The sequence below is a fragment of the Protopterus annectens genome, chromosome 1.part1, assembly GCF_019279795.1.
Source record: "Protopterus annectens isolate FY-2018-M chromosome 1.part1, PAN1.0, whole genome shotgun sequence".
In the NCBI taxonomy this organism is placed as follows: domain Eukaryota; kingdom Metazoa; phylum Chordata; order Ceratodontiformes; family Protopteridae; genus Protopterus; species Protopterus annectens.
In genome coordinates this window covers 1,103,622,950-1,103,636,892 of record NC_056726.1, presented here as the reverse complement: position 1 = coordinate 1,103,636,892, position 13,943 = coordinate 1,103,622,950, and the positions used below count along the sequence as shown (strand labels likewise).

General features: G+C 40.8%; 1 protein-coding gene across 1 annotated transcript in view; it reads right to left on the bottom strand.

Moving 5' to 3' along the window:
• Positions 1–13,943, bottom strand: part of LOC122809007 (zinc finger protein 888-like) — a 214,240-nt gene that overhangs the window by 119,183 nt on the left and 81,114 nt on the right. Inside the window, exon 2 of the mRNA XM_044080195.1 lies at positions 562–688. Coding sequence (XP_043936130.1) covers positions 562–688 — 127 coding nt within the window. The remainder of the gene's footprint in view (positions 1–561; positions 689–13,943) is intronic.

Here is a 13,943-nt window from a genome sequence, read left to right as displayed (position 1 = left end):
TTTCCCAACGACTGTGATATCTTTGGAACAGGCTACCAGTTTGTGTGAAACGGAGCACCTCTATGACACTATTCAAGAGGAACCTGGATGAGTGGATGGGGCACAGTAAATTCTTACTAGGAATAGCACCCACAACCCTCCTGGACATGGGCGGTCATCACTACATGCAATCTTGGGTATTGACCAGCATTTCTTTGGTATTACATTGGAATGAAATGGCTAGGCTTAAAATGCCCTCCTGGTCGATAGCCTAGTAATTTCCTATGATCTTACACTGAATTAATTCTGATGCAGGAGGTCATATTATTTTTATATTAAAAACAGAAATACTCCTATAACAATTCTGACAGAGGACTGCATCCCTCATATAAAGATACGCCTCTAAGAACAGATCAAATTCTTTTTGCAAAGAATACCATTTTACCACCATATTGTTATTCATTAATGTGTTTCTTCAAGTCTCATTCATGTGTTTCTTCAAGTCTCATTTATGTTGTAATGCAAAGAAATATGCAAAAGATTTTAACACTGAACAAGAATGTACCTCTGCAATCCCCTTACCTACAGAAATCATGTTCTCGTAGTTCTGTACCATCACCTCTCTGTGTAGCTCTTTTTGTTCTTCACTCAGCAACTTCCACTCCTCTCCTGAAAACTCAACAGCAACATCTTCAAAGCTTTCTGGCACCTGGAAGCACAAAGAATGTGATTCCTCTTCATTTCAAAGAATATACACAGACAGATTTAAAATGGATTCAGGTACACTAGATGTAATTTGCCAAAACTAGCGATCATTCTATTCAGTGAAAGTTTTGTGAAACTGAACAGTTTGAGGATCGGGTTAGCAAGCAGTTATACTCCTTTACTCCCAGCTTAAGGAGAATCACCCCTTTTTCCATATCCATTAGTTTCTGTATAATAATTTACAACACTGCACTTAAAATACTGCATTCAGACTAATACAGAACATGAGCTGCAGTGGTGGTGCTGTGGTAGAGTTGTCGCCTCACAGTAAGACGCTGTCCAGTTTGATTCTCAGCTAGAGCATCTCTGCGTGGAGACATGCGTGAATGGGCGTACTTTCGTGTGCGTCAGAGCTGGCAACTTGGTACGTAAAAATCAACTACCAATCATTAGCGGACCGGAGTTCCGCTGTGGCGACTCCTAACCGGGAAAAGCCGAAAGACACAACAACTAATAAATACATTTTAGGCATAAAAATTATTTTGGCAAGTAGATCACACAATATCACAACACTCCCTGACCAGACAAGTAATAAAGAAATAATGTTTGCAACCAGTTATGTATTCATTTGCCTTTGCTAACCAAGTAAGTTTGAATGGCCGGTCAATTTTCTGTTAACGTTCAGGCAGAAAGCACCATTAATGTTACATACCATAAAGACACATATCAAATCAGATACAAATATAGGGAGCATATAGGAAGATAAATAAGATGTTATGAACAAAAACAACAGAGATAATGTAGGAGAAAGTAAACAACACCTAAAATGTGTGAGCAGGAAGGGTGGTGGGAGGAAGAAAGAGTGTCAGACATCGCTGGAGGTGTGTGATGAGGAGTGAAACAAGGGTATGAAAGAAGGGAGTGGGGAGGCTAAAAGAAAGAGTGAGGAGCAGAAAAGGAAAGTAAAATTCATACTATGGCTGAGTTTCTTTATAATGAACTGCTGTGGCATCCAGAAATGCCATAAATGTAAATACATAAATCAGAAACCTAAAAGCCCTAGTTATTTCCTAGTCAAAAATTACTATGCAAGACAACCACATATACCCACATCAAGACACCCATATATACCTACATCAAGACACCCATATATACCAACATCAAGACACCCATATACACCTACATCAAGGCACCCATATATACCTACATCAAGACACCCATATATATCTACATCAAGACACCCATATATACCTACATCAAGACACCCACATATACCTACATCAAGACACCCGTATATACCTACATCAAGACACCCATATATACCTACATCAAGGCACCCGTATATACCTACATCAAGACACCCACATATACCTACATCAAGACACCCATATATACCTACATCAAGACACCCATATATACCTACATCAAGACACCCATATATACCTACATCAAGGCACCCGTATATACCTACATGCACATCCAACTGCATCTATAAATTGTATGAAGAGGAACAGAGGAAAAATAAATATGTGCATTTGTGTGTGCATGTGAAAGAAGACTTCAACCTTCCAAAAGTCATGAGAAAAAGTAACGAATGAAGAAAAACGACAGCATAAATCAGAAAGTACAATTGTGTAAAATGTTACCATAACAGAAGATGTCCTTTGCTTCACTGTTGCAGTATTCCTAACATATGGGATTCCCTGCCATGGGTAGCCCGACGTTGTCCTGTATACCAAAGCCTACTGTTGCTTTAAGGTACTCCAAACATTGCACATAAGCTCCTCATATAGCATAGGGCATAAAGGCAATTTCCAAATGTAACATCCTCAGGACAGATTGTCTCAGTAGGAACAGCAGTCTAAGGAAACCCAGTAGGTAATCAGTACATCCAGGAAGGAGGAGGACTAGGGAGGAAGGAGGGAGGGAGTGAATAAGGAGAAGGATAAGGGAGGAAGGAGGGAGGGAGTGAATAAGGAGAAGGACAAGGGGAAGGAAGGAGGGAACGGATAAGGGGAAGGACAAGGGGAGGAGGGAGTGAATAAGGAGAAGGACAAGGGTAGGAGGGAGGGAGTGAATAAGGAGAAGGACAAGGGGGAGGAGGGAGGGACTGAATAAGGAGAAGGACAAGGGGGAGGAGGGTGGGAGTGAATAAGGAGAAGGACAAGGGGGAAGAAGGGAGGGAGTGAATAAGGAGAAGGACAAGGGGGAAGAAGGGAGGGAGTGAATAAGGAGAAGGACAAGGGGGAAGAAGGGAGGGAGTGAATAAGGAGAAGGACAAGGTAGGAAGGAAGGAGGGAGTGGAGAAGGACAAGGGAGGAAGGAGGGAGGAACTGAATAAGGAGAAGGACAAGGGGAAGGAGGGAGGGAGTGAATAAGGAGAAGGACAAGGGGAAGGAGGGAGGGACTGAATAAGGAGAAGAACAAGGGAGAAGGAAGGAGTGAATACTCCCCCAGTGAATGTAAGCACATCTACTGTTATAATAACACTTTACACAACTGTACCAAGTCCATACATTTACTGTTGCGGCACTCCTAACATATGGGAGAGAGCCAAAGCTCAAGAAGAGAATTGGGAGGAGGAAGGAGTGGTACAGCCCTCTAAGAAACGATGAAGAATGGCCCTAGCAAAACCAGCTCTAGCCCTGGAGATACCATCCAACTTCTAGAGCTCAGTAAAAGTATGCGCAGAAGTCCAGGTAGTTGCTTCAAGAAAAGAATTAGTATCTAACCCTTTGAAAAAAGGGCACCAGAAGAAGCCACAGCTCTAGTAGAATGAGCCTTTACAGAAGGAAGGCTGTCACCATGAGAGGTACAAACAAAAAGAACTAGCCTTTCTGAGCTAGGAATTGCTGGTGGAAGAGTTCACCGTCTGCTTATTGATCATGTATAAAATCCTGACATTTGAGAGAAGCTGCTCTTCACACAACAGCAGTTACTGCTGTCTTGCACACATGCAGTCACCACAAGCTGAAATTTCCCTACAAAAAATACATCAGAACTTTACCTTAGTCCCATGCTAGTAACAGGGCAACTAGTTTGCATAGTGAGCAACACAAACGCACTCAGTTAGGACTATTTAGGTTTACCTTACCTTATTATAGCACCCAGACCCAGGAGTATCGCTGCTCAGACATCAGGTTTGGGCAATGTGCAGCATTGCTGGTTAGGTTAGCTGCAGATTACACCAAGTAAACACTCGTCCCTCATCTGGTTACAAACATCCTACACTCCTAACCCATTCCAAAGGGGTTCAATACTGGTCAGCCTGGGAGGACATGGTTGATAGGCCACGCTGCTTTGCCAAGGACAGCCTTCACCCGCCACCTCTAGGCTTTCAGATATTGGCCAAAACATTATTCACCCTTATAGTGCCTTTTTTGACATTGCCAAACAGACAAACCTTCCAAAATAACAAAAGCTACTCAGGACAAGCTAAAGGTGTTACTGCTCAATGCTAGGAGTCCCAACAAGAAACTGCACTCCTTAGAAGCTCTCCTCACCCTGGAGGATGCAGACGTCTTTGCAATTACTTAAACATGGTTCACAGCTGACCACCCAATGAACATGAAAGAACAAAAAGTGAAGGTGTATCTACCTACATAAAGGATAAGCACATCTCAAGGCTGGCCAAACAATCTGACATGCTTGAGTTACTTCATGTCCAGCTAATCGTGGGAAAATCCATTACCATATTTTTGCTAGCTACAGGTCCCCCACCATGAACCAGGAAATACATGCATCCTATCTGAAGTTCCTACAATCACTCACCATCCAGTCAAGTGCCATACTCATGGGTGACTTTAACTACCCCTGCATTGATTAGGAGGCATAAATGACCACCAACATCCAGGCCCAAAGATTTGTCGACTTTGTAAATTCAAATGTCCTGTAGCAGCTAGTCTGCACGTGACTAGAACAAATATCCTAGCTCTGGTACTCACAAATATATAAAGCACTCCACCCGCATCCCCCCACCCACCCATGGAATGTCCTCACTGTCAAAATCAGATCACAAAGCACTCTCCCCTGAAATAAAGGGAAAACTAGTCTCCTCACCTAAGCCAAAAAAATGTTAAGAACTTCTGTAAGGTAATTTACCACCTATTAAGGAACATCAGAGATAGTTTCCAAGATCCCCTAAATGTAGAAAACACAGAAACTTAAGCAAAGGCATATACAAAAGCCATGTATGACCATATAAACAACTGCATAGAAATGGCAGTATTAGACAGAAATAAACCCAGGTCAAAACAGAGAGACAATCCACCCTGGTGGATCCGGGTATTAACAGTCTGTACAACAAAAGAAAGAAAATCCTGTCAAGAAGTTAAGCGTAAATGTATCCAACAGAGTGCCCAACAGAGTAAGAAGTCCTTCATTAGTCTAAACAAATGAATCAGGAAATTACTCAAGTCTCTGAAAGCAGACTTTGAGGTAATAGTCTCCAAAGTTAAGGATAACCATAAGACATTTCAGCAGCTATATCCACAATCTTAAGGGCAACATCCAAACATGTGTAGAATTAGTTGTCAATGGCATCACCTATACTCAGCTGGAAGATATAGCAAATTTGCTGGCTGACAAATTCAACCCAAATTTCACCTTCCCATCATCTCCAGTTCTCCCCCAAGAAATACCCTCTACCACTCCACTGTCAATTATCACCAAAGAACGGACTGTCACTGTACTCGCTAAAGTGAAAAAAAACACAGAGCCTGACAATATACCAGGTTGCCTCTTAAAACAGCTTAAATCAGAACTTACCAGGCCCATTAGGATCTCTATTTAGCCACAACCTCTGAACTGACTTTGTACCAGGAGAGTGGAGAACAGCAACACTCATCCCTCTGCATAAAGGGGGACCATCTACTGACCTTGAAAATTAATGACCCTTAAGTTTGACTAGTCTTATATGCAAGGCCATAGAAAGAATAATCTTGGAACTGATAAATAATAAACATAGCAAACATCCAAACACTGAACCTGTCACAATTTGGCTTTGTCAAGGGCAGGACATGCCTACTGAACCTGTGAAAGTCACCATGGATGACAGTAAAACAGTACATACCGCCTATGTCAACCTGTCTAAGGAACCTGACACAATTCCCCACTCGGGCATTATAGATAAACTCACACAACTGGGCATAATTCCTTACACCAACAGATGGACAGTCAATTGGTTCATGACAGGCACAAGTAGGTGAATCCAGATCCAGAAAGAGGCCACTTATTAGTGGTGTCTCACAGTTCTCGGTGATGGGACCTCTCCTGTTTGGAATATACGTCTCTGAATTCAAGTCTAATGTGGAATACCTCTGATGACTGCAAGCTGGAGACAATTACTGAATCCCCCAATGATGTAGATATCCTTCAGGAGGGTCTAGATCAGACAAATTATTGGTGCCAGAACCATGGCCTAAAACTAAATGCAGAAAAAAAAAGAAGAAGTGCATAAATTATACCCTTTGGGAAGTCAAATTACAGTATCAATAGCACACCCCCTAATAGATGAATCAGAGGTGAGATATCTAGGGACACAGACAACAGCCTGAACTTAAAGTTATGGAATCCAGATCTAAGAAAATTACAGTCCCACTGTACTCAGGCTCATTAGACCAATAATAGAGTACAATGTGCCATTCGTCATGAACTTGACTAGACACTTACAGCAGCTGGAGTGACCTCAAGAGGTTCCTCACAAAGAAAATACAAGGTGGAAACATGTCCTCTGTGGATAGACTAAAAGTCCCTTCCCTTTACTCTGATTTCTACCAACTATTAAGGGGTCAACTATGCCTGACCTACAAGACATTCACAATTCCAGCTCTGATGAAGCTGCTACACCCACAAGTCAAACAGCATGAGGGTCACCCGATCTAGGGATCTAAACTTAATCAACAACTCAAAACATACTGGAGAGACAGAAGGGTATTTCAGAGATGTTCCATTCTTTGAAACAGGCTTCCTATTAACATTAAAGAGAGACCTTCCCTGGCCCTCTTTGAATGCAATTTGATCAATGGATGTGGAAATCACAAGGTCACACCTGGGGTACTGGGATCCCATACTCTTGCCCCTTGGGGTCATATATTGGGTAAAACTGGGTTATATTGGCCAGGCTTGTAAAGGTTCTTAAGCCATTAGTCTAGTAAACTCCGACGAACATCTTAACATTCAGAATGATACTTCAGAGATAACTGTCTGTACTCCAAAGCCTTCATAATCACAGAGAACGAAGATGTACTAAATTGCAGTGTATTTGTCAATATTCTTCATTTTCAACTGTGCAAGCTAATCACTTTCTCAGATCTCCTCTCAAAAACTCCTAGAAAATGCTTCTCTAAGAACCTTCTGTTCCATCTAGCGCTCACCATAACATCTTTACTTCATTTTTTCTCACCTTTTACCATTAAATACTTTTCCATAAAAAAGAACAGGCTGAGAAAGTCAGCAAACTGATTTATATCTGCTACTCTAATCACTTAAACAATCCTCCACACCTTGGCCATGCATCCAACTCTATACCAATTTTTTTTTATCTCCTTCCACTTACTCAAACTGCATGCCCTTTCCGTATCACCCCTTACACTAACCCCCTCTTGCATGTTTACTCAGGCTTCCTCATCACCCCTTACATGACCCCCTCTTGCATGTTTACTCAGGCTTCCCCATCACCCCTTATACTCCCCCCCCTTGCACGTTTACTCAGGTTTCCCCGTCACCCCTTACAGCACCCCCTCTTGCACATTTACTCAGGCTTCCCCATCACCCTTTACACTACCCCCTCCTGCATGTTTACTCAGCTTCCCCATCACCCCTCACAGTACTCTCTCCTACAGGTTTACTCAGGCTTCCCCATCAACCCTTACAGTACTCCCTCCTGCAAGTTTACTCTGCCTTCTACGTCACCCCTTACAGTACTTTCTCCTACAGGTTTACTCAGGCTTCCCTATCACCCTTTACAGTACTCACTCCTTCAGGAGTACTCAGGCTTCCCCATTGCCACTTACAGTACTCTCTCCTGAATGTTTGCTCAAGCTTCCCCATCACCCCTTACAGTACCTCCCGTCAGCAAGTTTACTTTGGCTTCCCTATCACACATTACAGTACCCCCTTCCTGCATGTTTACTCAGGCTTCCCCATCACCCCTCACAGTATTCCCTCCTGCAAGCTCACTATGGCTTCCTCATCACCCCTTTCCTCATCACCCCTTACAGTACTCTCTCCTGCATGTTTACTCAGGCTTCCCCATCACCCCTCACAGTACTCTCTCCTGCATGTATATGTAGGCTTCCCCATCACCCTCACAGTACCCCATCCTACAATTTTACTCAGGCTTCCCCATCACCCCTTACACTACCGCCTCCTGCATGTTTACTCAGGCTTCCCCATCACCCCTTATGCTACCGCCTCCTGCATGTTTACTCAGGCTTCCTCATCACCCCTTAGAGTACCCCATCCTGCAAGTTTACTCCGGCTTCCCAACACCCATTACACTACCCACTCCTGCATGTTTACTCAGACTTCATCACCCCTTGCAGTACTCTCTCCTGCATGTTTAATCAGGCTTCCCCATTACTCCTTACAATACCCCCTCCTGCATGCTTACTTAGGCTTCCTCATCTACAGTACACTCTCCTGCATGTTTATTCATGCGCCCCCACCACCCCTTACAGTACTCTCTCCTGCATGTTTACTCAGGCTTCCCAATCACTCCTTACAGTACCCCCTCCTGCATGCTTACTCAGGCTTCATCACCCCTTATAATACACCCTCCTGCATGTTTACTCAGGCTTCCTCATCACCCCTTATAGTACTCCCTCTTGCATGTTTACTCAGGCTTCATCACCCCTTACAGTAACCCCTCCAGCATGTTTACTCAAGCTTCCCCATCACCCCTTACAGTACTCACTCCTGCATGTTTAGTCAGGCTTTCCCATCACCCCTTACAGTACTCCCTCCTGAATGTTTACTCAGGCTTCCTCCTCACCCCTTACAGTACTTTCTCCTACAGGTTTACTCAAGCTTCCCCATCACCCCTTACAGTACTCCCTCCTGGATGTTTACCTCAGACGTCCCCATCACACCTTACAGTACTCTCTCCTGCAGGTTTACTCAGGCTTCGCCATCACCTCTTACAGTACTTCTTCCTATATATATGTTTTATCTCCCCCCCAGTCTGTTCCTACTTACTTCCTTTAGGATTAGTGTTCTGCCCTAGTTATCAAAAAGACTGAGTTTTGTATCTGCCACAAAATATTGCAATATCATATTATACTGCAAAGAACAATTGTATGAACTGACAACTCAGAAGAAATAAAGCAAATTACAAGACTAATTAAAAAGACAAACAGCACACGAAGCTAGGCAAATGACTGTGTAAATTACGCATAACGTTAAAAAAAAGGGGAAGGAGAAAATGCAAGAATCTGAAGAGATGAACTAATGAGATGAAAGAAAACTAATGAAATTAAAAGCAGTAAAACATTAAAAAGGGAAGGATTTATAATGACAAAAATTAAGAAAATGTAAACGAGAAACATAAAGATGAATAAATGACAAGAAAGGCAAAGCAAAACTAGAGAAGAAATGACATTAAATTAACAAGGAGAGCTTGACTTTACACATTTTCTTCCAATGGTTCTAGAGCATCATATGACAGGTGGAATAGGCTGCTAGCTGTGAGTCTATTGAAATGAATTAGGCTCCGTGGATTTTAAGAAATGGAAGGAACTCGATACCCAGATCCACTATTATATATTCTTTATCCAATGGTAAATCAACTTAAAAGATAGGTGAAAGAGTTAAGAGGGGTTTAAAAATTAATTTATCAAGAAGAAGCTGGGGCCTTTGCTTAGCATGTATGCAGCTGGCTTTCCTAATAATAATAGACTGATGCTAACAACTAGGGGAAAAAAGTTAATTCTATTGGGAATACTACCAAGATAGTTAATGTTCTTCTTTGAAGCAAGAGAGACTGGAGAAAAGACATTCAAGATGAGCCGTCAAAATCCCATTCCCTTCTGGAGGTTACAAGTGAGGTCAACCACAGACAAATGCTTGTTGAAAGCTCAACTCAAGGTTTAGACTTTGATCAAACCAAAGGCCCAAGTACATAGGAGGAAGCAGTTTCCAGTGGGTTGTTCAGGCAGTTATCAATGATAAGAAAGCTTTCAAGAATAGCCAAAAAATATTCTTTTAGCTTTGTTGGATTAAGATGCTTCCTTCTTCTACTGATCCAGTAGGCTAGAGAGAGTAAATCTAATGGAAAAAAAACATATTAATGTCAAGAGGAGAAGAATGACAGTTACAGATGACCATGCTGTTGGCATAAAGAATAACTGGATGAGGCGGAAGACCTGAAAATGCTTTATTAGTGTAAATGAAGAAAAACAACTGTCAAACTGTGGAGCTTCCTTTAAGTAGAAGAGGTTTGGGTGATCAAGTAGAAGTTATTACTCTAATATAAAATGATTGGAGAAAAGTAAATAAAGAAACCACTGAGAGACAGTTAAATACCATTTAATCATGAACAAGTGGAGTAAAACATGGATAAATCATACCAAAAGCTTTGGTTAGATAGATAAAAACAGCTGTGACAAATGGAGATATTTACAAAATTCCAGACAGCTGGGCTGTCAGTAATTATATGTCATTTGTGAATGTCAACATGCTTCATGTAAACCACTTGTGTTGCAAATGTATTAGAACTCTACGTTATGTGCATATCAAACTGCTGTTTCAGAAATGTATGTTGAAAAGGGTTTGTGAAGTACTGACCTTAAAAATGTAACGACAGTCTACCCTACTGGAAAAGAACAGAAATGTACCTACTCTGTTGGAACTCTTTAGATGTACATATTTTAACAATGTAAATTGGAACACAAAAGGTTAACTTCAGAAAAATAGCTGAAATTAAATTACTTTATGGCGAAGTAATAAAAGGATGTTATCTTACAGTTTCAGTGCAGTAACAAATACAATGTCTAGAACTACAGGCTTTCTGTATTGTCGTGGAAGTTGTTTTATGACTTTCACCATTTGCCAAAGATCTGAGGTCTATATATCTTCACAGGTAGATGCTAAATGCTACCAGCTGCATCAGTGGGATGTTTCACTTGGGATAGAGTCAGATTACAAGTAATGATGCCATTCTGCCAGATATTCCAGCAGTAACACTTGAGATATTAATTATTTAAGAATTCTCTGTGAGAGTTTCTGTATTCTGTATTTTGTCTTTGACCTGACAACATCAAGATCCACTCACCACATCTGCCTTGCTGCTCTAATTAAGTAAGTTATAAGGGTATAGTGATTCTCTTAAGATACAACCAAGAATATAACAAAGCTTAATTTAGATGTTTTTCTTTATTTATATGAGACTGTCCAGCAATGTAATTTTAAGTATTTCCTGTAATTTTGAACTTTGATATACTGTAAATATATAGTATTTCCTTGTTCTTTTACTATTTATTATTAAGCATTTTAAAAACTTTCATTGTGGCTGCTATGTTTAGAGATATTTAGGTTCAGGGAGTACTTGCATATTTGTTTGGTGACACTGTGTAGGTCACTCCTAATAGCCTTGCTTTTAGTCAAATTACCATTAGTAACATTAAACAGTAAGATTGGATACCGTTTGTTAATGGTCTTAAAGTAGCTGATAAGGAGTGACTGGTGGGAGGGGAAACTACCTTATAGTCTGGGCAGAAGGGGGCATAGCTACTAAAACTGTGCCAGCCTTTCCTAGGTGCATATATGTATAAATCAAACCTCAAAGAGAGTGTATGTCAGCTACTTGGACAGGGACATGCACTGGTTGAACAGAGAGGGTGCAGGAGGTCTTGGCTTGGTCACTCAACTGAGATAGCAACTCTATAACTGTGCCAGTAGGGAGTCCTACTGGGATCTGGAGAAAGAGGGAAAAACCAACCCCGGGCTGACTGTGGTCTCTGTGTGCTCTTAAGAGAAATTGCACTTGATGCAGAGAGCCGCATCTGGAATTTTCTGTGGGTGTACCTGTCATCCTCCCAATGTACCCCCCCCCCACTGATGAGAGTGGCGAGGATTGTGGCTCCTGGATTAGTGGGCTAGTGGGTGAGGTGTCACATCTACCCCCCCCCTTGAAGACTCGGGCTAGTTTTTTTAAGTGACCCTTGAGAAATGTTGCTTATGAGGGATAACCATTGGGAATACATTATACCATTCCCTGTCTTGACAGCCCATCTGCATTGGCCTTGGTAACCCCGCTGCGGTGCTGCACTGTCATATAATATGCCTGCAACCTTAGGCTCCAGCTTAGTAACTTGGCCTTGTGCTGGCTGGCTCGATGTAGCCATAGTAACTCACCCACTCCAATAGAGCTCAGGAAGTCTACACTGTAACTTGCAATGAGCAGAGCCTAAGCCTTTTGACAGAATCAAATTATGTCCTCACATTTCAAACAAACATTCATATCTCTGGAACCATAGGGGTTATGAAAGTATAAAACGTTAAACCCTTCAACACAAACTATTTTAATAGTGGTCATGTTCTTTAGGGTCTACATCTTAAATCAAATTTTATAAGTCACAGTAAACACAGTAATTATTACATTTGTAATATTTTGTAAACAGTTTACAATATCTCAGCAATCTCTCAAGTTACACACATACTGACAACAACATTTTATTCACCTTACTGAGAGCTTTTGTATGAGACAAAGGTCTGTCTGTGTTACTTGGTTATTGAGATATTTAGAAAAATGTAAAAAATATATCTGTTTAAATGAACATCATAAAAACAACAGTCAATATCTGTATTTACCTGCACTAGATAGAGGTCAAATATCAATGCAGTTGAGTTTGCCATTGTTTAAGCTTTAGGATGAAATCTTTTAAAACATTGTACATAGCATGGTTTTGGAATTACCGATACAAATATGATCAAGCAATATTTGACATCTAGAGGCATTAGTAGGAGTTAACTGCAGATGCACCTGGATGCGTCCCTTCCATACAGATAAGGCTGACGTTTCTGCAGTGCCCACACTATGGCTAGACTTTCCTTTTTTACAGCTGCATAGCATTCCTCCAAGACAATACAGAAAGTCTCTAGTTCTAGACATTGCGTCTGTTACTGCACTGAAACTGAAAGATAACATCCTTTTATTAAGTGGGCATAAAATTTAATTTTAGCTATTTTTCTAAAGTTAACCTCTTGTGTTCCAGTTTCCTTCTAAACAGTTGCAATAATACAGGTACATTTCTGTTCTTTTCCAGTATGGTACACTGTGGTTACATTTTTAAGCTCAGTACTTCACAAAACCCTTTTCAAACATGCACTTCTGCACCAGCAGTTTGATGTACACATAACATACATTTCTAATACAAATGTAACACAAGCATTTAACATGAATTATGTTGACATTCAAAATTGAGACAGAATTATTTACAAAATTCCAGATAGCTGGTCTGGCAGTACCTCCCTTTGTCACAATAGCACCTGTGATTTGACTGTTATTCATAGCCATTTATGTCCACGTAGTAATCGGAGTGCTTCTTTTGGCCCAGAAAGCTTACTGGCCTGGTGACAGCATCAGAAACAGATCCAAAACATTGGTTATAAAGCAAGTTTACCCAAGATATTCTCCCAAAGTCAGATGAAATTAAACGGGTCTAAAATCAGCATAAAAGTTAGGTTTTTTTTTTAATTCTTGGAAATGGCTTGATAATGACAGCCTTCCAAATTTTAAGGAAAGTATTTTAACAAAGCAGAGACTAATGTTTCTACATGCTCTGTACAAACTTTTACGAATGCAGATTTTCAGACCTTGGTGGGCTACTGTCAGGAAGTTTATTAAGAATATTTTCCATACCAGTAGATGAGACGGCTATAAAATCAGAATAGTTGGGGGAATTCTGGAGGGATATCTATACATTAAGACAAGCAAAAGGTGAGGGCAAAAGACAACAAATTCTCAGAGAGAAAAATCAGCTGATAGAGGACATGTAGAAATGAAGAAAGTTACTAAGAGAATGAATTCCCATTTTTTTTGTCCAGTAATTAACATGCATTCTGCAACACTCTATACTAATACACAATGTTTACATTCCTGTTCATGTTAAACATGTACTCATTTAATTTACAGATTAGTCACTGATTTCATACGGTTTTCATATCAGCCTCCAAGCTGAAGTACTTGATGAATGGCCACATTTCATACATGTATATAATTTAACAGTACACATACCATGAGCCAAACTGACTTCATTGAA